Here is a 27,833-nt window from a genome sequence, read left to right on the forward strand (position 1 = left end):
GAATTAATGATGATTATTTATTGGCAATCATGTCATTTTAATGCTATAGCATGAATGCAGATAACAGAACCCTGGAACATCTGCTCAGCTTTTATATGGGTAGGTTCATTTCTAGAGAAATTTCTGTTATTTGTGTCATGTTTTCCCTTGCTCCACTTCTTTGAATTTCCTCACCCTTGCATAAAAAGAAAATTTGACTATTAGTTGCTGTCAGTTTGTATTTTAATACAGACTATTTTGTGTATTTGCACTCCTTTTAAAAATCAGTTCTACTGATGCCAGAAACCCTAGACTTCTTTTTTTTTTAATTAATTTATTTTAATTGAAGGCTAATTACTTTACAATATTGTAGTGGTTTTTGCCATACATAGTCTTTGCTTTTAAAAAGTAAGAATGAGCATTCCTATACATTAACGATGAAAGATCAGAAAGAGAAGTTGAGAAAAAAAATCCCATTTACCATTGCAACAAAAAGAATAAAATACCTAGGAATAAACCACCTAAGGAGACAAAAGACCTGTACTTATAAAACTACAAGGTACTGACAAAAGAAATCAAAGATGATGCAAACCAGATGGAGGGATATACCATGTTCTTGGATTGGAAGAAGCAATATTGTGAAAATGACTATACTACCCAAAGAATCTACAGATTCAATACAATCCCTGTCAAATTACCAATGGCATTTTTCATAGAATTAGAGCCAAGACTTTTACAGTTTTAATGGAAACACAAAAGATCCCAAGTAGCCAAAGCAGTCTTAAGAAAGAAAAACAAAGCTGGAGAAATTAGGTACCCTGACTTCAGAATATATTATTGAGTTGGCAAAAAAGTTTGTTATATAAGATTTTATTAAAAAAAAACAACGAACTTTTTTGACAGTTCAATACAGAGCTAGAGTAATTAAGCTGGTATGGCACCAGCACAAAAACAGAAATACAGATCAATGGATTAGGCTAGAGAGCCCAGAGATGAACTCACAAACCCGTGGCCAACTAATCTATGACAAAGGAGGCAAGAATATACAATGAATAAAAGGTGGTTTCTTCAGTAAGTGGTGCTGGGAAAACTGGACAGCTATGTCTAAAAGAATAAAATTAGATCACTCCCTGATACCATATACAAAAATAAACTCAAAGTGGATTGAAAACCTAAATGTAAGACCAGATACTATAAGATTCTTAGAGGAGAACACAGGGAAAAAACTCTACCTAAATAACTACTAAATGTTTGATCGATCTTTTCATTTTAGAGAAGTGTGGCATATTTTTTTTAATCTTTTTTTGTTGTTGTTGTTGTTACACAAATCTGATAGATTGATTGTTCACTTTGGTTTGAATTGGTGTGTTTGTCATTTAGTGTCACCCTTCTAGGGAAGCTCTGAAATCTGTAATATACAGATGAACCTTGACTATGAGCAGGCAGATTTGGAGGTATGACCGTTTCCAGCCAGTAATTCTGGTTTCTGAAGGATGTCACGACTGAGTCTTTATACACCCACCCTGCTTTTCAGCAGCATGTGAATTTTGTTTTCTTAAATTGAGTCGATTGCTTCACCTTCTCCTGCCTGAAAAACAGTGTATCTCTGATTTCATTTAAGTTTGTGAGTCTTTTACAGTAAAATTCTACAAAATAAGAGGTGTGTAGAGCATTTAACCACTAAATGCAAAGAACAATAGGATGATCCACTACTCTTGAATTCATAGGACAAATTTAATGGTGAAATCGGGACACATCTTAAAACTGGAAGTACTGGTAAATTATTTTTCTATTTGTTTTCCAGATTGAGACCCTTCTTCAGATTCTCAGGTAGCATTACTCTAGAATTTTAGAACATATTGTTCCATGGACAGAGAGGCAATCTAAATTATAAAAATGCTAAAGTAGTAGATAATCCTAAGATCTATGTCTATTTAAACTACATTTGGAACTTTCTATAAAAAGGAAATGTGAGTTTATTTCACAAAGTCAAGTGTGTGGTTTCCATGTATTGCTTCTGGAATTAACTCTGTTAACTTTGGTGATATCACTTGGAGAAATCATCCCACTATTATGGTTCTCTAGGAGTTTATTCCTTATGACTATTTTAAAAGAAAACTTACCAAATCATTCACTGAAAAACATACAAATGTGATAAAGAAACAATTCCTCAAGAATCTGGATAAAGGGGGTGATTTATCACTCTAAGTTATTGTTGTTCAGTTGCTAAGTCACCTCTGACTCTTTGTGACCCCAGTGGACTACAGCACGCCAGGCTTCCCTGTCCCTCGCCATCTCCTGGAGTTTGCCAAAGTTCATGTCCATTGAATAGATGATGCCATCCAGCCATCTCATCCTCTGTCTCCTTCTTCTGCTTCTGCCTTCAATGTTTCCCAGCATCAGGGTCTTTTCCAATGAGTCAACTGTTTGCATCAGGTGGCCAAAATATTGGAGCTTCAGCTTCAGCATGAGTCTTTCCAGAGAGTATTCAGGGTTGATTTCCTTTAAGATTGACTAGTTTGATCTCCTTGTTTTCCAAGTGACTCTCAGTAGTGTTCTCCAGTACCACAGTTCAAAAGCATTGATTCTTCAGCACTCTTTTTTTTTTTTAATTTTATTTTATTTTTAAACTTTACAATATTGTATTAGTTTTGCCAAATATTGAAATGAATCCGCCACAGGTATACCTGCGTTCCCCATCCTGAACCCTCCTCCCTCCTCCCTCCCCTACCCTCCCTCTGGGTTGTCCCAGTGCACCAGCCCCAAGCATCCAGTACCGTGCATCGAACCTAGACTGGCGACTCGTTTTATACTGTCCAGGTCTCACGTTTGTACATGACTACTGGAAAGACCATAGGTTTGATTATACAGACCTTTGTCAACAAAGTGATATATTTGCTTTTTAACACACTGTCTAGTTTGGTCATAGCTTTCCTGCCAAGAAGCAACCATCTTCTAATTTCAAGGCTACAGTCACCATCTGCACTGATTTTAGAGTCCAAGAAGAAGAAATCTGTCACTGCTTCTATCTTTTCCCCTTCTATTTGCCATGAAATGATGGGACTGGATGCTATGATCTTAGTTTTCTTAATGTTGAGCTTTAAGCCAGTTTTTTCACTCTCCTCCTTCATCCTTATCAAGAGGTATCACTAAATCAATGAAGTCAGTTTTTAAGCAAACCAGAAACCCTAGTTATTAATTTGTAAATGATGCCTAACTGGAACCCAAACTCACAGAGTTAACTTGAGAATGAATAGCAGGGAACCAATATGTTTTCCTCTTAATGAACTTCAATTAAAAGGAAAAGATAGCTTAGAAATTTTTTTAAGTCCTCTAGTTCTGTTTTGTCCTTATTCTTTGGCAAAGATGGACATTCAGAAGGAAAACAGTCCTATGGATGCTGCCTGTCTCATTTTGTTGATTTTTCTAAATATGCTGAAAATACATTTTTCATGTAATCAAAATTTGCCAACTTACTGTAAACTGATAAAAGTTCATCAGAAATTGGTGCTATTGGAGTGCTAAAAAGCAAAGGCAGCTCCAAAAATATAACATGAGTAGTGCCTGAAGATGAAGCACTTTATCACTCAGAGGTTAAAAAGTCATAGTAGATAAAACTCTGGAAATGAATCATTGATGTGTTGCTTCTGTTATAAAGCAAAAACAAAACACCTTAGATACTAGGATTTGGAATTAAGAGTATAGTATGGGGGCTTCCGCAGTTGCTCAGTGATAAAGAGTCTGCCTGCAATGAAGAATTGGGGTTGATCCCTGAGTTGGGAAGATTCCCTGAAGGAGGAAATGGTAACTCACCCCAATATTCTTGCCTGGAAAATCCCATGGACAGAGGAACCTGGAAGGCTTCAATCTAGAGTTGACTTAGCAACTAAACAATAACAAAAATTTCCTGTCAAACTGGGAAGAAATCATGAAGTTAAATGTCTGACATTGATAGTGTCTCTGTTAGGACACAAGTGTGTCTCATCACACAGGAAAGCAAGATACAGAAACCTGGGCATCAGCAACCCGTGCATCAGGAACCATGTAGTTCGGTCCTTGCAGTGGCAACAGGTCACGTGTCCATTTCCCCGGGCTTTGTATTAGGTGAACTACCTTTACTGCTGGCCCTGCTCTAGTAAAAGCTCTTCCCCATTTGTTGATTGCATTTCAGTATCTCCTTCTGACCCACACCAGATTTTCTTTTTGAAAAGTAAGAAATTTCCGCAAAATGTGGAAACCACCTGACCTCTGTGTTCCCCTCCTGTGCGAGGCATCAGCACCTACTACACAGAGTGCACACAGTGATGATGGAGACAGGGTGCCTTATAAGTCCAGTGTATTATTTTTCAGTTTGCTATATTTCATTATTTTCTCAAGATCTAAGATAATCTGGAGTATTCTATACAGAGATGTATAGTTTTGAATAGTAATTATTTGTTCTCTTTTCCTTAAATTATAACTTTTTTAGTGCTTTTGTTTAAAATGTGATATAATGTCTTGGAGCCAGTTAATTTTATAAGAATATATTCTTTATACAATTACACTTAATAAGAAAACAGTTTTATATATAAATTATTTATTCATATGAATTTAGTTTCTAATTTATAGGAACAGATATGTGATTCATTTAAAGTCACTTATGCCTTCATTCATGTTGTTGCTGTTTGTCACGTCTGACTTTTCTGCAACCCCATGGACTACAGCCTGCCATGCTCCTCTGCCCATGGGATTTCTCAGTCAAGACTACTGGAGTGGTTTCAATTTCCTTAGCCAGGGAGTCTCACCCAGGATCGAAACCAAGTCTCCTGCTTGGCAGGCGGATTCTTTACCACTGAGCCAACAGGGAAGTCCACCTTCATCCAGCCAACAAATATCTACTGAGAGCTTTTCAGGCAATGATTCAGATTCTGGGGCTGTCATAGTCATCAAGAGACAAAATGTCTGTCCTTTTGGAGCTTAAATTCTGGAGAAGTTGAAAAGCAAGCCAATCCATATGTAAAAAAAATCTCAGTTCTGTTACATGCAAAGGAGAAAAGTGAAGCAGAGCATGAAGAGGGGCAAGCTGATAGCATTATTAATAATGGGCAATATCTATTAATCTGTTACAAATTCTGCATGTACTGACTCATTTACTATTCTTCATAATGTTAAGAGGTACACACCTTTATAATTATGATATTATAGTCTTACTTAGAGTTTAGGAAGCTAAGATAGGGTAGGTTCAGGAATTTTCCCAGTTGGCATAGCCAGGCAAGACTTACCCCCAGGCTGCCTGGCTTCAAGTCTTCTCCAATTTGATTTTGTTTGGCTTCAAAAAAAAAAAAAAAAAAAGTAGTCAACAAAAGAGTCCAAAAGCAGTATTTGGGTGCAGTCTCAAAAATGACAGAATGATCTTGGCTCATTTCCAGGGGAATCCATTCGGTATCACAGTAATCCAAGCCTATGCCCCAACCACTAATGCCAAAAAAGCTGAAGTTGAACAGTTCGATGAAGACCTACAAGACCTTCTAGAACTAAAACCAAAAAAGATGCCTTCTTCATCATAGGGGACTGAAATACAAAAGTAGGAAGTCAAGAGATACATGGAGTAACAGGCAAGTTTGGCCTTGGAGTACAAAATGAAGCAGGGCAAAAGCTAACAGGGTTTTTCCAAGAGAACATGCTGGTCATAGCCAACACCCTCTTTCAACAACACAAGAGAAGACTCTACACATGGACATCACCAGATAGTCAATACCGAAATCAGATTGATTATATATTTTGCAGCCAAAGATGGAGAAGCTCTATACAGTCAGCAAAAACAAGACCAGGAGCTGACTGTGGCTCAGATCATGAACTCCTTAGTGCAAAACTCAGGCTTAAATGGAAGAAAGTAGGGAAAACCACAAGCAATTCTGATGGGACCTAAAACAAATCCCTTACAAATTATACAGTGGAAGTGACAAGTAGATTCAAGGGATTAGTTCTGATAGACAGAGTGCCTGAAGATCTATGGACACAGGTTTATAACAGTCTACAGGAGGTGGTGAACAAAACCATCCCCAAGACAAAGAAATGTAATAAGGCAAAATGGTTGTCTGAGAAGGCCTTACAAATAGCCGAGGAAAGAAGAGAAGCAAAAGGCAAAGGAGTAAAGGAAAGATATATGCATCTCAATGCAGAGTTCCAAAGAATAGCACAGAGAGATAAGAAAGCCTTCCTAAGTGATCAGTGCAAAGAAATAGAGGAAAGCAATAGAAAAGGAAAGACTAGAGATCTTGTAAAGAAAATTAGCAATACTAAGGGAACATTTCCTGCAAGGATGGGCACAGTAAAAGACAGAAGCGGTATGGATATAACAGAAGCAGAAGATATTAATAAGAGGTGGCAAGAATACATGGGAGAACTATTTTTATAAAAGGTCTTAATGACACAAATAACCACAATGGTGTGATCAGTCAGTTAGAGACAGACGTCCTGGAGTGTGAAGTCAAGTGGGCCTCAGGAAGCATCATGATGAAGAAAGCTAGTGGAAGTGATGGGATTCCAGCTGATCTATTTAAAATGGGTGAACATATCTCCACTCATCAACAGAAAAGTGGATTAAAGATTTACTGAGCATGATCCCGCCCTTCAGAACAAGACCCTGTCTCCCCCTGTAAGTCTCTCCCATCAGGAAGCTTCCAAAAGCCTCTTATCCTTCTCCATGCAGACAGACTGAAAACCACAATCACAGAAAACTAAGCAATCTAATCACATAGACCACACCCTTGTCTAACAATGAAACTATGAGCCATGCCCTTTAGGGCCACCCAAGACGGATGGGTCATGGTGGAGAGTTCTACAAAATGTGGTCCACTGGAGAAGGGAATGGCAAAGCACTTCAGTATTCTTGCCTAGATAACCCCTAGATAATGTTCCCAAGATAATGAACAATATGAAAAGGCAAAAATATAGGACACTGAAAGATGAATTCCCCAGGTTGGTAGGTGCCCAATAATCTACTGGAGATCTGTGGAGAAATAACTCCAGAAAGAATGAAGAGACAGAGCCAAACCAAAAGCAATACCCAGATGTGGATGTGACTGGTGATAGAAGCAAGGTCTGATGCCGTAAAGACCAAAAATGCATAGGAAGCTGAAATATTAGGTCCATGAATCAAGGCAAATTGGAAGTGGTCAAACATGAGATGGCAAGAATGAACATTGACATTTAGGAATTGGCGAACTAAAATGGACTGGAATGGGTGAATTTAACTCAGATGACCATTATATCTACTACTGTGGGCAAGAATCCCTTCAAAGAAATGGAGTAGTCATCATAGTCAACAAAAGAGACTGAAATGAAATACGAGAATGTAATCTCAAAAACGACAGAATGATCTCTGTTCCTTTCCAAGGCAAACCATTCAATATCATGATAATCCAAGTCTATGCTCTGACCAGTAATGCTGAAGAAGCTGAATTTGAATGGTTCTATGAAGACCTACAAGAACTGTTAGAACTAACACCCAAAAAACATGTCCGTTTCATTAGAGAGGACTGGAATGCAAAAGTAGGAAGTCAAGAAACACCTGGAGTATCAGTCAAATTTGGCCTTGGAGTACAGAATGAAGCAAGGCAAAGGCTAATAGAGTTTTGCCAAGAGAACACACTGATCATAGCAAACACCCTCTTCCAGCAACACAAGAGAAGACTCTGCACATGGACATCACCATATCGCCAACACCAAAATCAGATTGATTATATACTTTGCAGACAAAGATGGAGAAGCTCTAAACAGTCAGGAAAAATAAGACTGGGAGCTGACTATGGCTCAGATCATAAACTCCTTATTGCCAAATTCAGACTTAAATTGAAGAAAGTAGGGAAAACCACTAGACCATTCAGGTATGACCTAAATCAAATCCCTTACAATTATACAGTAGAAGTGAGAAATAGATTTAAGGGACTAGATCTGATAGAGGACCTAATAAACTATTGACAGAGGTTCGTGACACTGTACAGGAGACAGGGATCAGGACCATCCCCAAGAAAAAGGAATGCAAAAAAACAAAATGGCTGTCTAAGGAGGCCTTACATATAGCTGTGAAAAGAAGAGAAGTGAAAAGCAAAGGAGAAAAGGAAAGATATACCCATGTGAATGCAGAATTCCAAAGAATAGCAAGGAGAGATAAGAAAGCCTTCCTCAGTGATCAATGCAAAGAAATAGAGGAAAACAATAGAATGGGAAAGACTAGAGATCTCTTTAAGAAAATTAGAGATACCAAGGGAACATTTCATGTAAAGATGTGCTCAATAAATGACAGAAATGGTATGAACCTAACAGAAGTAGAAGATATTAAGAAGAGGTGGAAAGAATGCACAGAAGAACTGCACAAAAAAGATCTTCATGACCCAGATAATCATGATGGTGTGATCACTCACCTAGATCCAGACCTCCTGGAATGTGAAGTCAAGTGCACCTTAGGAAGCATCACTATGAACAAAGCTAGTGGAGGTGATGGAATTCCAGTTGAGTTATTACAGATTGTAAAAGATGATTCTGTGAAAGTGCTGCAATGAATATGCCAGCAAATTTGGAAAACTCAGCAGTGGCCACAGGACTGGAAAAGGTCAGTTTTCATTTCAGTCTCAAAGAAAGGCCATGCCAAAGAATGCTCAAACTCTGCACAATTGTACTCATCTCACACACTAGTAAATTAATGCTCATAATTCTCCAAGCAAGGCTTCAACAATATGTGAACTGTAAACTTCCAGATGTTCAAGCTGTTTTTAGAGAAGGCAGAGGAACCAGAGGTCAAATTGCCAACATCTGCTGGATCATGGAAAAAGCAAGAGAGTTCCAGAAAAATATCTGTTTCTACTTTATGACTCTGCCAAAGCCTTTGACTGTGTGGATTACAATAAACTGTGGAAAATTCTGAAAGAGATGGAAATACCAGACCAGCTGGCCTGCCTCTTGAAAAATCTGTATGCAGGTCAGGAAGCAACAGTCAGAACTGGACATCGGACCAGAGACTGGTTCCAAATAGGAAAAGTAGTACATCAAGGCTGCATATTGTCACCTGCTTATTTAACTTATATGCAGAGTATATCATGAGAAACACTTGACTGGATGAAGCACAAGCTGGAATCAAGATTTCCAGGAGAAATATCAACCTCAGATATGCAGATGACACCACCCTTATGGCAGAAAGTGAAGAAGAACTGAAGAGCTTCTTGATGAAAGTGAAAGAGGAGAGCAAAAAAGTTGGCTTAAAGCTCAACATTCAGAAAACTAAGATCATGGCATCTAGTCCCATCACTTCATGGCAAATATATGGGGAAACAGTGTAAACAGTGTCAGACTTTATTTTTTGGGGCTCCAAAATCACTGCAGATGGTGACTGCAGACATGAAATTAAAAGATGCTTACTCCTTGGAAGGAAAGTGATGACCAACTTAGCATATTAAAAATCAGAGACATTACTTTGCCAACAACGGTCCATCTAGTCAAGGCTATGATTTTCCCTGTAGTCACATATGGATGTGAGAGTTGGACTATAAAGAAAGCTGAGTGCTGAAGAATTGATGCTTTTGAACTGTGGTGTTGGAGAAGACTCTTGTGAGTCCCTCGGACTGCAAGGAGATCCAACCAGTACATCCTAAAGGAAATCAGTCCTGAATATTCATTGGAAGGACTGATGTTGAAGCTAAAACTCCAGTACTTTGGCCACCTGATGCAAAGAACTGACTCATTTGAAAAGAGCCTGATGATGGGAAAGATAGAAGGCAGGATGATAAGGGGTCAACAAAGGATGAGGTGGTTGGATGGCCTCACTGTCTCAATGAACATGAGTTTGACTAAACTCTGGGATTTGGTGATGGACAGGGAGGCCTGCTGTGCTGCAGTCCATGGGGTTGCAAAGAGTCGGACATGTCAGAGTGACTGAACTGAACTGAACTGAATTCAAATCCTAAAAGATGATGCTGTTCAAGTGCTGCACTCAATATGCCAGCAAATTTGGAAGACTCAGCAGTGGCCACAGGACTGGTAAAGCCAGTCTTCATTTCATTCCCAATAGAAGGGCAGTGCCAAAAAATGTTCAAATTACCACACAATTGCATTCATTTCCCATGCTAGCAAGGTAATGCTCAAAATCCTTCATGCTAGGCTTCAACTGTATATGAACCAAGAACTTCCAAATGTGCAAACTGGATTTAGAAAAGCCAGAGAAACTGGAGATCAAATTGCCAACATTCATTGGGTCATTGAAAAAGCAAGAGAATTCCAGAAAAATGTCTTTTTCATTGACTACACTATAGCCTTTGACTGTGTGGATCACAACAAACTGTGGAAAATTCTTAAAGAAATAGGAATACCAGATCACCGTACTTGCCTCCTGCAAAACCTGTATGCAGGTCAAGAAGCAACAGTTAGAACCAGACAGGGAACATTGGTTCCAAAGCAACAATTTGGACTGGTTCCAAATTGGGAAAGGAGTACATCAAGGCTATATATTATCACCTTGCTTATTTGACTTATATGCAGAGTACATCATGTGAAATGCTGGGCTGGATGAAGCTGGCATCAAGATTGCTGAGAGAAATGTCAATGATGTCAGATATGCAGCTGACACCACCCTAATGGTAGAAAGTGAAGAGGAACTAAAGAGCTTCTTGATAAAAGTGAAAGAAGAGTGTGAAAAAGCTGGCTTAAAGCTCAACATTCAAGAAACTAAGATCATGGCATTCTGTCTCACACTTCATTGCAATATATGGGGAAATAGTGGAAAAAATGACAGACTTTATTTCCAAAATCACTGCAGATGGTGACTGCAGCCATGAAATTAAAAGATGCTTGCTCCTGGAAAAAGGAGTTATAACAAACCTATACAGAATATTAAAAAGCAGAGACATCACTTTGCCAACAAAGTCTATGTAGTCAAACCTATGGTTTTCCCAGAAGTCATGTACCAGTGTGAAAGTTGGACCATAAATAAGGCTGAGCGCTGAAGAACTGATGCTTTTGAACTGCAGTTCTGGAGAAGATTGTTGTGAGTCCCTTGGAACACAAGCAGATAAGGAAAGTCAGTCCTAAAGGAAATCAACCCTGAATTTTCCTTGGAAGGACTGATGATGAAGCTGAAGCTCCAGGACATTGGCCGCCTGATGTGAAGAGATGACTCATTGGAAAACACCCTGATGCTGGAAAAGATGGAATCAGGTGGAGAAGGGTACGAAAGAGGACAAGATGGTTGGATGGCATCGCTGACTTAATGGACATGAGTTTGAACAAACTCCAAGCGATAGTGAAGGGCAAGGAACCCTGGTGTGCTGCTGTCCATGAGGTTGCAAAGTGTTGGACACAACTCAGTGACTGAACAACAGCAACCTATATCTATAAGCTAAGGGAAATAAGATGTTGTGTTTTATTTTTCATGCATTTTCATTCACAACAATGCATTTACGACACTGAAGAAAATGTACTTCATTGGTCCACTATTTATAGGTTTAAACTTGGAAAAGAACCATTATTAGAGTGGGCTCCAGGATTACTAATGTATAAGGGGCAGTTTGCCATTGTTTGAAACTTGCATATATTAAACTTCAGAAAATAGTAAAGGGCCAATAAGACTATGTCTCCAGAGAACCAGATTTTCTGTAAAATTTTTGAAAGTTTTTCTCTAGTGTACCAACTCCTATGCAAAATGTACTTTATGAAACTTAACTCAACCATAAAGATCCTTTTAACTTTTCTGTTTAAATCACATTGGGAGAAATAGCTTCACTTTTTGAGAGACTTCCTTAACTAACCCCTAGGTGGGGTTTCTGGGGGATGTCCTGTGATGGGAATGGGGGACACTGAGATCTTCCTGTCCTGAGTTGACTCCACCATCTTTCTCAGTGAACATTCACTGGACGGAGCTCTCCCCATCATCTGGCTGTACATATATGATACGTAAGAAGTCCTGAGGATGTCAAAGCTCTAGTGTCTAAGAGGCTTGTCTACTTCAGTAACAGTTTGCTTAGAAAAATGTCATTCTTTTCTATCCACAGGTACAACTTAAAGAATCTGTCAAAAGTCTTCCTGCTAAAATGAATACTGAATTAGCAGAATCTGGCTTGAACATGAGTGTTGGTCAGAAACAACTGGTGTGCCTTGCCAGGACTATTCTCAGGAAGAATCAGATATTGATTCTTGACAAAGCCACATCATACGTGGATCCAAGGTATGGAGCTGAGCCCCAGGAAATCTTGAATCTGACTTGTAAATGTGGTAAATGGAAAACATTTAGTGAATCTTCAAAATGTTTCTAACTGCTCGCTTGGCCTCATGGATATCTGTTGGTAATATTAATTCCAGAAAACAAAGGATAAAACCAAGACATGTTATATGGTGTCAATGTTGTTATGAGGCATCATAAAAGAGCTGAATTCTTAAATCCAGCTCCTGATAGTTTCAAGCAGTTTGGAGGGAAGACTAATTTTCCATCATTTTATGAAAAATAGTAAATTTCTAAGTAGACTTTTTATACTTAGTTATTTAGGAACAAGACTATATGTTAAAGTATTGATTTTTAAAAACATTGTAAAAATATCATAGGATATTTTTAGGTCTTAAGTCTGCTTTTCCTGTCTTTACTGAATTAAATCAAATTCTTTGTTTCTAGAACTGATGAGTTCATACAAAAAAGAATTCATGAGAGATTTGCCCAGTGCACTGTGCTGACCATTGCACACAGGTTGAGCAACATTATTGACTGTGAATGGGTAATGGTAAGACCCTCACCATTTTAGCTATTTCCATTTATGTTCAATTTTCAATGTATCCTTCCTTGTAAAATTTGATAGGAACCTCCATTAATGTTTCTCTTACTTTCTTCTCTCATTCCTGAAAATTACTCAAGTACTTAACTATACTTTGAGAATGTACTATTAAATAATATATCCAATAATCTTATATCTTCATATTAAAAGTTTGAGTTGTCATTTCTTTATGATGGCCAACTTAAAATATTCCAAACCCAAGTTATAGCTCCATATTTTAGTGGAGTAGAACACAGTCATTTTCACTGTCATAGTTGTTTCAGCATTTTTGGATTCCCTTATCAAAAAAAAAAAAAAAGCTCGAACTTAGACTGTTGGGAAGTTGATGGCTAAAGTTGTAGAATGTCTCGGGAGTCCATGAGAAGAAACGGCCTAATGAGAAAAACAGTATTTTTTAACTGAAAGGATTTAATATAAGAAATGTATTACATAGGGATTAGAGGGCTAGAATCACTGGGGTAATGATTTTAGAAAGCAGCTACCATATCCTCGGATAGATCTCCAGACCTGAGAACTAGGAAGAGAGGCCCCGAAGAATTGATGCTCGGACCTCTGAGGAGAGGTCACTGCCCGGTTGCTGGCCATATTTGTAAGGGAGCAGGATGGGGCTGGTTCTCCATGTGCTAATAGCTGGAAGCTGGAGTCAGGTCCCAATGCTGAGGTGATGCTAGTAGCAGAATCAGGTAGTACATTAGCCGTGTTTCCCACCTTCAGTCTCCCTCTAGTGCCCCCTACTGGCAGAACCTAACAAAGGCCACCTGGCAAAAGAGTCTCTGAACTGTTGCTGTGACTTGCAGAGACCGAGCTTCTGCATCACAGATGAGAGTTTGGAAAGAAAGGCAAATCAGGGATGAGAGACTAAACAACCAGAAAGTCTCTTAACAATAGCTCTTTTCTTTACACATGGTAGGCTCCAGGCTTTGGTCTCTGGATTTCTGTCTAGTATCTTCCTTTCCAGGTTTGGTTGGCTCTTTCTTCCTTAGTAATTTAATATTTCCTTCCTTAACTTTATTTCCTTCCTCCATCTATTCCTTTTCTCTCTCTTTTTCGTTTTATCTCTTTCCTTGTCCTTTCCCTCTATTGCTTGCTCAGTTTTAATAAATGAGAAATGGAATGTAGCTTTATAACATAAGAAAAGCATTCCTCAAAGGAAAAAATTTGGCGGCAAATAATCTCAGGGAATGCAAGATACTTTAAGGTATTTTGATGGTCCATACAAAACAGGTAATAATCACTAATGAGTGGTCAATGATACCCACAGTTCCTTATGTCTAAGGAAAATAGTACCATCTCTTTTGACTTCTTGGGCAGCTTCTGGAATATCACCTCCTGTCCTTACTTCACATGCATTGTCAGATGGGATCATCAGTGGGGCACTGAGTAGATACCAGGCTGTCAGCATTGAGACAGTGCTTGTAGTCTCATTCCCCAAGCTGGACGTGCTTCCTTCTGGGGAGGCAGACGACAGAAATGGGGCATCCCCAACCAAAAGGATGCTCTAGGCTCCAAGCAGTGTGTCTGGCTACCTGGACTAGACATCATGGTAGGAAGCAGGCTCTACCTGCACACTTTCATGAGAGATGGGGTAGCATTCAAGATTGCCAAACAGTGACTCTTAATTTCTGGAAATGTTTTGTGTCAGGCATCCTTAGTCCTTCATTTTGTGTTCTTGAATGATAATTGGAAAAGTAACCTTTTTTTTTCCATTTATTTTTATTTATTTACTTTTAATTTTTTTAAAATATAAATTTATTTATTTTAATTGGAGGTTAATTACTTTACAATATTGTATTAGTTTTGCCATACATCAACGTGAATCTGCCACAGGTATACAAGTTTTTACCTGTCACTTTGTTGGTCTTACCTCTCAACATTGTGTTTCAAAGACTGTCCATTTTTCCATAACAAATAAATGATGCTGTGAAATGTACCTGTTTCAAGCCCTTTGTCAGGCTTTAGAAATAACAGCAGAAAGATGGCTTGATCTCCAGCTCAGTTAAGGGTCTTTTCAATTAAATTCTTTGTTCCTATATGTACCCTGAATACTTATTTTTGGTTTTTGGTATTACAGCATTAATGACATTCATGGTAACAGATTCTTTTTATTATTTAATTCTTAGAAGTAATGTCAGCTTGAAATGTGTGGTTGGTTAGGGAAACTGAAGAAGGCAGAATTTGGAAGACATGTCGCCTGGTCAGTCCTAAAGTGTTATCACTCAGCACCTGATCTGCAGATGTGAATATCTATACCCTCTCAACCAGTCAGCTTTCTTAATATTATCAAAATACATTCATTTTTTAAATGTTTTACTTACTGGTTTGTTGTTCAGTCACTAAAGCCATGTCCAACTCTTTGCAGCCCCATGGACTGCAGCATGCCAGGCTTCCCTGTCTTTTGCTATCTCCCAGAGCTCACTCAAACTCATGTTCATTGAGTCGGTGATCCCATCCAACCATCTCACCTTCTGTCATCCCCTTCTCCTCCTTCTCCCAATCTTTATCATCATCAGGGTCTTTTCCAGTGAGTTGGCTCTTTGCATCAGGTGGCCAAAGTATTAGGGCTTCAGCTGCAGCATCAGTCCTTCCAGTGAATATTCAGGGTTGATTTCCTTTGGGATTGACTGGTTTGATCTCCTGCAGTCCAGGAAACTCTTAAGAGTCTTCTCCAGCACCACAGTTCAAAAGCATCAATTCTTAGACTGGCACCCAGCCTTCTTTATGGTCCAACTCTCACATCCATACATGATTTCTGGAAAAACCATAGCTTTGACTAAACGGGCCTTTGTCAGCAAAGCAATGTCTCTACTTTTTAATACACTGTCTAGGTTTGTCATAACTTTTCTTCCAAGGAGCAAGTGTCTTTTACTCACCAATATCTCCTGGTAAGGAGGTTATACATTTCTATAATCTCAAATTTTCTCTCTCTTGGTCAATGTCTATGAACAAATATTTAAAGTAGTTTCATGAAGCAGTGCACTGCCCGTCCCTCCCCAACTTTCTAGTTTTGTCTCACTCTGTTCTCCCTCCTTCCTTTACAGCTAAAACCAAACTGATGGTCTTTCAGTTCTCCAGATTCAATCTTCACTCTCTTAGAATGTACCCTCTCTAGACTGTTGGCTTAGTCTAAGGTGCCTGCAGTGGAAATGGTGAGATGGTGGGACCTGGGCTAGATAAGGAAGTGGAGCCAAGTGGACTGTGTGATGGATTGAACATGGGATCTGAGAGCAGAGAGAAAGATTGACGCTGGTTTCTGGGTGCAGAGACTGAGCATCTGGGTGAATGGGGAAGATGGAGGGAGAAGGGAAAGGCAAGGGTTCTCTTTGGAGCCTGTCATCTTTGTGATGAATGACCTTGTTTCCAGGAAAGGATCTTACCCTTCACTGTGGAGCTGCTCTTCCCACTCCTGTGTTGGGAGACCTTCAGTTTAAGGTTCCTTGGTTGAGGTCATCAGTGATGTAATGGGGAGGTCCCACCAGGAGATGTAAGCTTGGCCCTGTGTTCACATCTCAGTCTGAGCTGGTTGTGGTTGCTGACTCCTCTGGTAGGAATAAGAGGATTAGACCTCAGGGCACCAAGAGACAGGCATCCCCCAGCTTCAGGGTTGGGGATTGTCCTCTGTGCTCCATTCACCCCAGCTATAAAGCTTACATGTTATTCTAGAGCTTCTAATTCGGAGAAGGCAATGGCACTCCACTCCAGTACTCTTGCCTGGAAAATCCCATGGATGGAGGAGCCTGGTGGGCTGCAGTCCATCGGGTCGCTAAGAGTTGGACACAACTGAGCTACTTCACTTTCACTTTTCACTTTTATGCGTTGGAGAAGGAAATGGCAACCCACTCCAGTGTTCTTGCCTGGAGAATCCCAGGGACAGGGGACCCTGGTGGGCTGCCATCTATGGGATCGCACAGAGTCAGACACGACTGAAGCGACTTAACAGCAGCAGCAGCAGAGCTTCTAATTACCAGTTGATTTTCAATGTAGCAAAAACATCACAAGTGATGTTCTTTCTCAAACCTTCATTTTTTGAGGCAATCTTATTTTTATTGCTTACTTTAGAACTATAGACACACCCTGTTTTATTGTGCTTCCCAGATATTGCATTTTTTACAAATTGAGAGCTTGTCATATACCTGCATTGAGGAAGTCTATAGGCACCATTTTTCCATCAGCATCTGCTTATTCCATGTTTCTGTGTCACCTTTTGGTAATTCTCACAATATATTAGACATTTTCACTATCATTGCAGTTGCTTTGGTGATCTGTAACATCAGTGATCTTTGATATTACTACTATGACTTACTGAAGTCTCTGATGATGGTTAATATTTTTTAGCAATGCCTCATTTTTAAGGTAAGGTCTGTACATTGGTTTTTTTTTTTTTTTTTTTTTCCAGACATAATGCTATTGCACACATGCTTGGGTATAGTATAGTGTAAACATAATTTTTATATGCCCTGGAAAACCAGAAAATGCACGTGACTCACTTTACTGCAATATTCACTATATTCTGGTGTTCTAAAATGGAACCCACAATAGCCCCGAGGGATGCCTATACCAGTTCCTTTTTGGAAAGCAGGTGATTGTCTGTTCTAAAAGCTTTAAGGACATAAAGACAAGTCAATCTGCTGCAAAGCCTGATGCTTCACAGGGCGGGCTGCCAGCCTGGGGGAGGGGCTTGGGGAAGTGACAGATGCTGACGAAGGGCATAACCAACAGTGCTGTCACCATAAAGTCCTGTTACAGCAAGTATTAAGGTGTAATAATTACATATTGTTGCACTGATGAATACTTCTGCACAAAAATAGGTGGATATTTTCTTTTATTCTGTTTTTCAAAATGATGAGCCTAACTCATAAAAATATATTTTTGTTACAAAAAAAAAGCAATAAATGTGCAAGGTAGAAATAGGAAAATTTTTTAAAATCTCATAAAGGGAAGATTACAAAATATACACCACAAGAAAGTAACAGTTGTATAGTGCTATAATATTATTTGGATAAAATTAGAACGATTACTAGTTTAAAAATTAGTCTTATGCAAAACAGAGTATTTCATCAGCAGAATTTTTATAGCAACAATATATTCTTAAAATCCCCATGTCATTAATTTTCTTTTTTAATATAAATTTATTAATTTACAATATTGTAATTAGCCTCCAATTAAAATAATTTATTTTATATATCACAATTTAATAGCTGCCTAAAATTTCATCTTAGAGATCAAGTATAAATAATCTGAAACTTTGACATAATATGGGCATCCCTGGTAGCTCAGACTGTTAAGAATCTGCCTGCAATGCAGGAGACCTAAGTTTGATCCCTGGGTCAGGAAGATCCCTTGCAGGTGGGAAGGGCTACCCACTCCAGTATTCTTGCCTGGAGAATTTCATGGACAGAGGAAGCTAGCAGGCTACAGTCCATGGGGTCCCAAAGAGTTGGACATGACTGAGCAACTAACACTTTCAATTTAGAGATTATGTATTTTTCAAATTGTCACTTTTATTCAAAAATCTTGAAATAATTAGATGGATATGGTTTTGCTTAGTGTAAGTGAACAAGAGAAAAGGCTTGTTGGGAAACAACTGTGATCCAGTTAATAGCTTTGTGTATGTGTTGGCTCTCTGAAGTGATTTATCCTGTTTTGGTTCATTAAACCAAACCATTAATGTTTCAGAATTTTATTTTACAAATAAATTCTCTTAATTTTAAGTATCTTAAAGATGTCATAACAGCATCTACGTTATGACTAAGCATAAAACTCATAACAGCAACTAAGTTAATCTTCCTCATTTGCTCCGAAATAGTGGATCAAGACAGACAAATTAGAAATCCTTTTTCTCCTTAGACTCACTACTGTCTCTACATTAGAGGGTTCTTCTTACATAGTTTAGGATTAGCTGGGTGCTTGTGACCTACTTTCTCTGCAGCCAATAGCACAGCTGTTCCCTCCAATTCCTGCCCCCTGCAGTCTTCATGTCACCTGATCTCCCTAGAACGATGAACAAAGAAGCATGTGACAATCTGCACTTACATTAACAGTATTGTTGTTTGTGGTCAACATTTTCACTGTTTCTAATTCCAAAGAATTAGAGAATTCTTTGGAAATGAATGATGAAGAACCAAAACCAGGAACAGGAAACTCAGATTCCACCTCTTTTGTTTATAGTCAGTCTTATGATGTTATGTTTTTTATGTTTCTTCCTCAACACAAACCTCTTCTCAGTAGAATTTTTCCCAGAGAAATCAAAACCAGAAACTGTTTTAACATCCCTACCTGGAAAGCACAAAACAGCTCATGCCTAACTAGAGTTTTACTTAAATTCTGTTTTCACCTTCATGGAACATTTCTTTCAGAAGCCTGCTGTTGCTGCTAAGTCGCTTCAGTCATGTCCAACTCTGTGCAACCTCATAGACGGCAGCCCACCAGGCTCCCCCGTCCCTGGGATTCTCCAGGCAAGAACACTGGAGTAGGTTGCCATTTCTTTCTCCAGTTCATAAAAGTGAAAAGGGAAAGTGAAGTCGCTCAGTTGTGTCTGACTCTTAGGGACCCCATGGACTGCAGCCTACCAGGCTCCTCCCTCCATCCATGGGATTTTCCAGGCAAGAGTACTACATGGCTGCAACTAGAATATTTCAGAAAAGGAAACTCCTTCAAAAACTCCAAAAGATTTCATTCAAGTTTTCAAAGGAAAATAACTAATGCCGATGTAGAAAGCACAGTTGGGGAGAAGAGATACTTTAAGAGGTGGGTGCTTATGTGCAAAGGCAGGAGATTTGGGAAAGTGACTGTGGAGGTGACCGTGTGCCAGCCTTAATCATCCCCCTGGTGAGAGACTAATTTTTTTTTTTTAATTTACAATATTGTATTGGTTTTGCCATATATCAACATGAATCTGCCACAGGTATACACGTCTTCCCCATCCTGAACCCTCCTCCCTCCTCCCTCCCCATGACATCCCTCTGGGTTGTCCCAGTGCACCAGCCCCAAGCATCCAGTATCGTGCATCGAACCTGGACTGGAAACTTGTTTCATATACGATAGTATACATGTTTCAATGTAATTCTCCCAAATCATCCCACCCTCTCCCACAGAGTCCAAAAGACTGATCTATACATCAGTGTCTCTTTTGCTGTCTCGTATACAGGGTTATTGTTACCATCTTTCTAAATTCCATATATATGTGTTAGTATACTGTATTGGTGTTTTTCTTTCTGGCTTACTTCACTCTGTATAATAGGCTCCAGTTTCATCCACCTCATTAGAACTGATTCAAATGTATTCTTTTTAATGGCTGAGTAATACTCCATTGTGTATATGTACCACAGCTTTCTTATTCATTCATCTGCTGATGGACATCTAGGTTGCTTCCATGTTCTGGCTATTATAAACAGTGCTGCGATGAACATTGGGGTACATGTGTCTCTTTCCCTTCTGGTTTCCTCGGTGTGTATGCCCAGCAGTGGGATTGCTGGATCATAAGGCAGTTCTATTTCCAGTTTTTTAAGGAATCTCCACACTGTTCTCCATAGTGGCTGTACTAGTTTGCATTCCCACCAACAGTGTAAGAGGGTTCCCTTTTCTCCACACCCTCTCCAGCATTTATTGCTTGTAGACTTTTGGATCACAGCCATTCTGGCATGAAATGGTACCTCATTGTGGTTTTGATTTGCATTTCTCTGAGAATGAGTGATGTTGAGCATCTTTTCATGTGTTTGTTAGCCATCTGTATTCTAATTTATTATTTCAAGATCTAAGAAAGGATTTTGAGTTAATACTTGCCATGTTGCCCTGTCACTGAGAAAATCACGAGCACCCATTTTACCAATGAGGGACCCACTATGCAAGTTTGGACAGCTGTCCCTGTGTCATCACCTGGCAACCAGAAACAGGGATATGACACAGACCTTCCCCTTGCAACTCTACTTGTCGATAAGTGGGGCTCTATCCCTATTGTTGTCATCATTTCTTATCAGGCTTTAACTCCATCCTCTCCTGCCCCCCACCTCTCCGTGCACTTGCCCACCTCTCCTTGAATTCCTCTTTTTCACTGATGGCATCTTGGTAATGAAATGGATCAAGTTATTTGGCAGTGAGTCCATTTAATTTTTCTGTCTAGACAGCTACCAGGAATATCTACACATACACAAGTTTGATAAACACGTCTTCACTGAGCTTATGTAACTCACTTACTTATCCAACATAATGTCCTTTTACTTAACCTACTAGAGCTTGAAAGTAATTCAGGGTTGGGTTCCTGGAGAGATCCTGGGGTTCAGGGATTATTATCACACCAATCTGAATGTGTGATTTAGTTTATAGTTTAACTTGTGTTACAGAAAGTGTGTGTACATAGTGGGAAATTATATGAGATTTTTCTTATAAGGGATGTTAAAAATCCAAAACTATACCTATTTTTCTGTACATAAAGAGAATTTAGATTTGCTTTATGTTTATTTGTTCTGAAATATCTAGAATCTTTAATCAAGCCAGCAAGTGTGAAGGCTAACTTGGTAAAATTCTGTTTCCAGCCATTTTTTCAGTCTATGTCCCATCTTAGCTCTTGCAGCCCCTAAGTTTAAGTTGCCTTTTAAGGTTAATTAGATCCAATTACTTTTGCTTTTATTTCTTTTGCTTTGGGAGACTGATCTAAGAAAATATTGCTGTGACTTATGTCAAAGAGTTCTCTGCCTATGTTTTCCTTTTGTTTTATAGTACCCAGTCTTATCTTAGGTCTTTAAACTATTTTGAGTTTATTTTTATGTATGGTATGAGGCAGTATTCTAATTTCATTCATTTCCACCTATGCAGCTTTCCCAGTACTATCTAGCAAAGAGACTGTCTTTTCTTTAATATATATTCTTACCTAATCTTTCATAGATTAATTGAACATAGATATTTGGAGACCTGTGTTTTAGAACTGCAGTTTTTCTTCTTCTACATCAGGAGGAGCAGTTATGTTCTATTATGCTATGTTTAAGTAAAATTGCACATTCAGGGCATCTAAATTGGCAGGTCCAATTGGCATATAGAAAATTCATTATGAGGATGAGACATTCAATTATTCTTGGACTCTTCTGAGAAAGCTGCTCTTAACAATGATTTAGAGTATAAACAAAAGATTAATAGGAAAATGCCCTTTGTGAGACTTAAAAAAATGTTTCCAATTAAATAAAAAGGAAGAAGTTAACTATAATACCTATATGTGGAAAAAATAACTTCTCTTCTTTTTTTTTTTTTTTAAATAGCTTTATTAATTTATTTTTGGCTGTGCTGAGTCTTCATTGCTGTGTGGGCTTTTCTCTAGTGGCAGCAAATGTGCAGAATTCCTGCAGAGGCTTCTGTTGTGGAGCACAGGCTCTAGGCGCTCAGGCTTCAATAGTTGTAACATGTGGGCTCAGTAGTTGTGGTGCATGAACTTATTTGCTCCACAGCATGTGGGGTCTTCCCGGACCAGGGATCAAACCTGTGACTCCTGCATTGGCAGGCAGATTCTTTTACCACTGAGCCACCAGGTAGGCCCATACCGCATACATGTACTCTAAATATGACCTAAATGAAGAACTAAATTCCACTTAACATCAGAACTGTTTTTGTAGTTCTGTTATTTGGGTCAATTGTTTCAGGTACTTTTTCCCCTCCACATGCATTAACCAAGGTCACTCATAGGTAGAAAGGCAGAGTTAAGAGTCCCTTCTTCTCCCTTTCAATGTCCAACTAACAGGTTTATTAATGAACAATAAAAGGGATGAAAGGCAGGTAGCTTAAGAAAGAGAAAGAAGCAAATAAAGGTAATTTGTGAAAACAGATTCAGATCCTAGGCAGTTAATGTTGGTCTGCTCCATGTGCTGTGCAGGCTATGATCACTTCAAATTGGAGCTCAATTTCTTATTTGCTTTTATAGCCTTATCCCAAAAGAAAACTTGATTTCTAGAAATTCCTTCTGTGTAGAGCAGTTGTGCAAAAGCTGCTTATACAGCAGCTCTTTTTGCCAGCCTTCCACTCTCATAGTAAACTACAGCCACAGCCAACTTCAAGAAGCATCTTAACCTCTTGGACAAGGGATTCTGCCCCTCTTGTTGCTCAGTCACTCAGTCTCTCGGTTTCCGACCCTTTGTGACCCCATGGACTGCAGGACTCCAGGCTTCCCTGTCCTTCACTACTTATCAGAGTTTGCTCAAACTCATGTCCATTGAGTAGGTGATGTCATCCAACCATCTCATCCTCTGCTGTCCCCTTCTCCTCCTGCCTTCAAACTTTCCCAGCATTAGGGTCTTTTGCAGTGAGTCAGCTCTTCCCATCAGTTGGCCAAAGTAATGGAGCTTCAGTTTCAGCATTAGTCCTTCCAGTAGGGGCTTACATAATCCAGGACCCTAATGAAATTCCGGAAGCATTTACTTTTTTTCCCCCAAATATTGCTCAGATTGTCAAATCAACTTGACAGGTAATTTGTTGTCAGGACACTGCCATGTGGTTTGTATGATGTCAACCTACTTTTTAAATAAATGCAGTCTGATTTTCTTGAATCAAGACATTTCCCAACTCTGTGTATGTGTATAAATAGCCCTTAAAGCTCAGAGTCTGAGAGCTAAAAGCACTAACTAATGACAACACCCCAAATGCCCTGGACAGAATATAAAATGCTACAGACTGTCCAGTTCCAGTAATCATATTCTAAAATTTTCATTTTCTTCCTTTCCTATAACCATATAATAATGAAAGGTCAGGCGGGGCCTTTGTCTCCCTAATAAGACAGAGTAATCAAACCATTTAAATATCAGTCCTACCACCCAAATTCTCCCTGACCTGCCCCCTTTTGAAATATTGTCTGAATTATGTTACTGGGAGATACTCTGTGCTAATGGATTTCTTTCTGCTGTTAACAGGTTTTGGATTCAGGGACATGGAAAGAATATAATCTGCCATATAATTTGCTGCAAAATAGAAACAGCCTATTTTACAAGATGGTGGAACAACTGGGCGAGGTGGAGGCTGCTGCCCTCACCAAAAGGGCAAAATAGGTGAGCCTGCTGCGGGAAGCTGTAATTAAAATTCACCTCCAGGGTTTACTCTTCACAAGATCTCCACCAAGGGTCTGGGAACACACACTCTGTGCTCTTTTCAATTAGAAGCCTCCAGAGAGGAAGCTTCATGACTGAGTCTTAACAACATGTGGCAGGTGGAAGGCAGGTCTGCTGAGAATCTGCAGCAGTGCTGGGGGTGGGGTTGGGATGTGTGAATCCTTCTGTGTGCACACACCTGTGCCTGAGACAGAGGTTTTGGATTCAACTTTTCACATTTTTGGACTTTGAGTTGAGATTCTCATGGAGCACTGAACACCCTGATTTTGAAGACCCTTTACATTCATTCTGATTGGTGTTCAGCACATTTGTGATACAAGTTCTGTTGAGGAACATCCAGGAAATTTGAGAGTTTAAGGGGAAAAATCTTGGAATATTTTGATTCTAGGAAGATCTTCCAGAGAAAGGTGTAGGTCTCTTCTCTTTTGTAATCTGTAAAGAAAACTCTTACCTGAAATTATCACTTTCTCCCTAATTCTTTGTTGTTTAGAATTAGGTCCATTTGCCCCCCATGCTTCCTCTATATTCTAGAAGATGAAACTGTCATCAGGACAAATCAAGAACTCACAATACCTTCACACTCTATACTGAATGGTGCCTGAAGTTTTACAGAGCACTTTCTCAGAGATGAGATGTGTGAGGCACTAAGCACTGTGTGTGGTGTGAGGAAGGGGCTCAGTGAGTGACATTCAGGTCACGTGGTGTCTTCCTAACAGAGGTGTAGTGGTAACCAAGGTCTGGTTTAAGAGGCTTAGCCACTGTCATGCAGCCATCTGTAATTCTTTCTGGGACAAGGTGGGAGTGGGATTGGGGTTGATGGGAAGGGAGGGAAGGAAGGTCTGGTGTTCTTGCCCCTTAACATGCGTGGCTCAGGGTGGGATGTGGCTTCCCTATGGAAAGTTTATCTCTGGGTGTTAAATTATCTTTATATGTCCCCTTCTTCACACTTTTATGCCTTTCCCAGATTTTCACTTGTAAATAGAATAAGATTATTTGTTATTTGTGTAATATTTAAAATGTCTTAAAGAAAACATGTCCCAGTATCTTAAATACTTGTATATGAAAGATTTATCTAAAACGTGGCCTGAGTTCATCAAGTCTCCTCTCAGTCCTCTCTAGAAATGAGGAAATGCAGAGCAGGACCTTCCACTGCTCATCAGGTAGGAGACTTCCTGGGTCCCAGAGCTGGCTGAAGAGTTGGCAGAGTTAGAGTTCAGGCTTAGGTTCTGGAAGAAGGAAGTCTCTGTTCTAAACTTTTCATAAGTACTTACATTGTGTGCAAATGTTGAGAAGCTGAACAAGGAACTCTGTATTTTTTTTTATGCCTGAAATTCACAGAGTACTTTTATCCACTAGAGTGTCTCCCAGTCAAACCATCCCTCCTGAGACCTAGAGAGCCAGGAATCTCCCAAACTCTTTTGCTCTTTTGACCTTAGGCATTTCACATCAAAAAGTAGTGTTCCCACCTGTATGTCAAAGTCTTAATTTTAAAACTATATTATCATGACATTGAGTAATGAGAAATAGCACACAATTTTAGATTGGTTCAGATAATAAGATAATAGGATTCAACCCTGTCTTTGTACAGGTGAAGAAACTAAGGTGCTTTAGAAGGAAGGTGGCCCTATGTATGTAACTGGTGTTAAGCTAGTGCAGCAGACACAGAATTAGAAATTTGTCCTTTCAGTAAATATTTTAAATCAAGTGTAACATACATACTGAAGCAGACATAGGTCATAGAATTAGAAATCTTGTGATTCCTGGCCTAGTAATCCTGCACCTACTCTAACAATATTAATGGTAAGTTACATTTGTGTAGTTCTTCATAATTTATTTTATATAGTTCTCACATGTATGATTTCACTTACTGTCCTGATGGTCCATTTTTATCCCATGTCATGGATGAAGAGAGTGCATTCAGAGTTCACTGAAGGTCACTGAGCTGGTTCAGGGAGCACAGAGGGGGAATTGTTGGGGAGGCTGGGTGCTGTCCTAGGTATTGTGTTCTCTGTAGAGCCTGAGAACACTGCTCCTGTCACATGTTAGCCAAGGTAGGGCCAGTCACCGAAATTCACAGGGTGACAGAACCTCACTCTTGGATTTCAGTCCTGCCACTGGCTCAGATCACCTCTACAGAATGAAATACATTTCTTAATTCTCATCCCATCTTGACATTACTTCTGCATACTCTGCATTCTCTTAGGAGGATAAATTGTCAGATTATCAGTTTTTTGAATGTGCAAGCATCAGATATCAATGCATTGTTCAGAGCTATAACATGGGGAGCATTAGCCTAAGTCATAAGGTTTTCACTAATAGAACAGAATTCATTCATCTGAAAAGAAAACCCAATATCTGGGAGAAGGTGCTTCCACATCACAGTTTGTTGAACTCATTCAACAAACAAGTGATAGCTCAGGTGAGATGACACTGTCTGATTGATCCTTTTGGATGATCCATGAAATACAGAAAGTCCCTTTTAGATACATAAAGCTAAAGGGGGCAGTAGTTTGCTAGGGCTGCCATACAAAGACCAAAGAGTAGGCGACTTAAACAGCAGAAACTTATATCCTCACAGCCCTGGAGGTTGGAAGTCAGAGGTCAAGGTGTCAGCAGGGTTGGTTTCCTCTGGGGTCTCGCTCCTTGTCTTGTAGACACCATCTTCCCTCTGTGTCTCACATGCTCTTCCCTCTGTGTGAGCCTGTGTCCTGGTCTCTTCTTATGAAAACTCCAGTCTGTTAGATTAGGACCCACTTGTATGATTTCATTTTAACTTTATTCCCTCTTTAAAAATGCTGTCTCCAAATACAGTCAAATTAAGTGGTACTGGGGGGTTTAGGACTTCAACAGGTAAAATTGGAGGTGAGAGCATAACAGGCAGGAAGACCAGGGGGCTCCAAATGGAGGGAGTAGGTTGCAAGTGTCAGACATTTTTTATCTCTCTCTCAAGCTACAGGAGGAAACAAACTACTAGTGATATATTTTTTCCCCTTCTCTACACAAATTTATATCCACAGAAAAAGAAATGCAAAAAGGTAAATGGGTGTCTGAGGAGGCCTTACAAATAGCTGAGAAAAGAGAAGCTAAAGGCAAAGGGAAAAAGGAAAGATATACCCATTTGAATGCAGAGTTCCAAAGAATAGAAAGGAAAGATAAGAAAGCCTTCATCAGTGATCAGTGCAAAGAAATAGAGGAAAACAATAGAATGGGAAAGATGAGATCTCTTCAAGAAAATTAGAGATACCAAGGTTGTCTTTCATGCAAAGATAGGCTCCATAAAGGACAGAAATGGTATGGACCTAACAGAGCAGAAGATATTAAGAAGAAGTGGCAAGAATACAGAGAACTATACAAAAAAGATATTCAACACCAAGATAATCACAATGGTGTGATCACTGACCTACAGCCAGACATCCTGGAATATGAAGTCAAGTGGGCCTTAGGAAGAATCACTACTAACAAAGCTAGTGGAGGTGATGGAATTCCAGTTGAGCTAATTCAAATACTAAAAGATGATGCTGTGAAAGGGCTACAATCAATATCCCAGCAAATTTGGAAAACTCAGCAGTGGCCACAGGACTGGTAAAGATCAGTTTTCATTCCAATCCCAAAGAAAGGCAATGCCAAAGAATGCTCAAACTACCACACAATTGCACTCATCTCACAGGCTAGCAAAGTAGTGCTCAAAATTCTCCAAGCTGGGCTTCAACAGTATGTGAACCGTGAACTCCCAGATGTTTATTTAAGCAGCTGGATTTAGAAAAGGCATAGGAACCAGAGATCAAATTGCCAACATCTGCTGGATCATCAAAAAAGCAAGAGAGTTCCAGGAAAACATCTACTTCTGCTTTACTGACTATGCCAAAGCCTTTGACTCTGTGGATCACAACAAACTGTGGAAAATCCTTCAAGTGATGGGAATACCAGACCACCTGATCTGCCTCCTGAGAAATCTATATGCAGGTCAGGAAGCAGCAGTAAAAAC

General features: G+C 39.4%; 1 protein-coding gene across 1 annotated transcript in view; it reads left to right on the plus strand.

The window, feature by feature from the left end:
- The window catches only part of LOC147361910 (ATP-binding cassette sub-family C member 4-like), a 173,905-nt gene that overhangs the window by 137,763 nt on the left and 8,309 nt on the right, over nt 1–27,833 (plus strand). Inside the window, 3 exon segments of the mRNA XM_086330240.1 lie at nt 12,000–12,172; nt 12,614–12,719; nt 23,654–23,788. Coding sequence (XP_086186366.1) covers nt 12,000–12,172; nt 12,614–12,719; nt 23,654–23,788 — 414 coding nt within the window.

Source organism: Bos grunniens, chromosome 12 (assembly GCF_055505025.1).
Source record: "Bos grunniens cultivar Pamir isolate PY7600 chromosome 12, Bosgru_T2T1.0, whole genome shotgun sequence".
Lineage (NCBI taxonomy): Eukaryota > Metazoa > Chordata > Mammalia > Artiodactyla > Bovidae > Bos > Bos grunniens.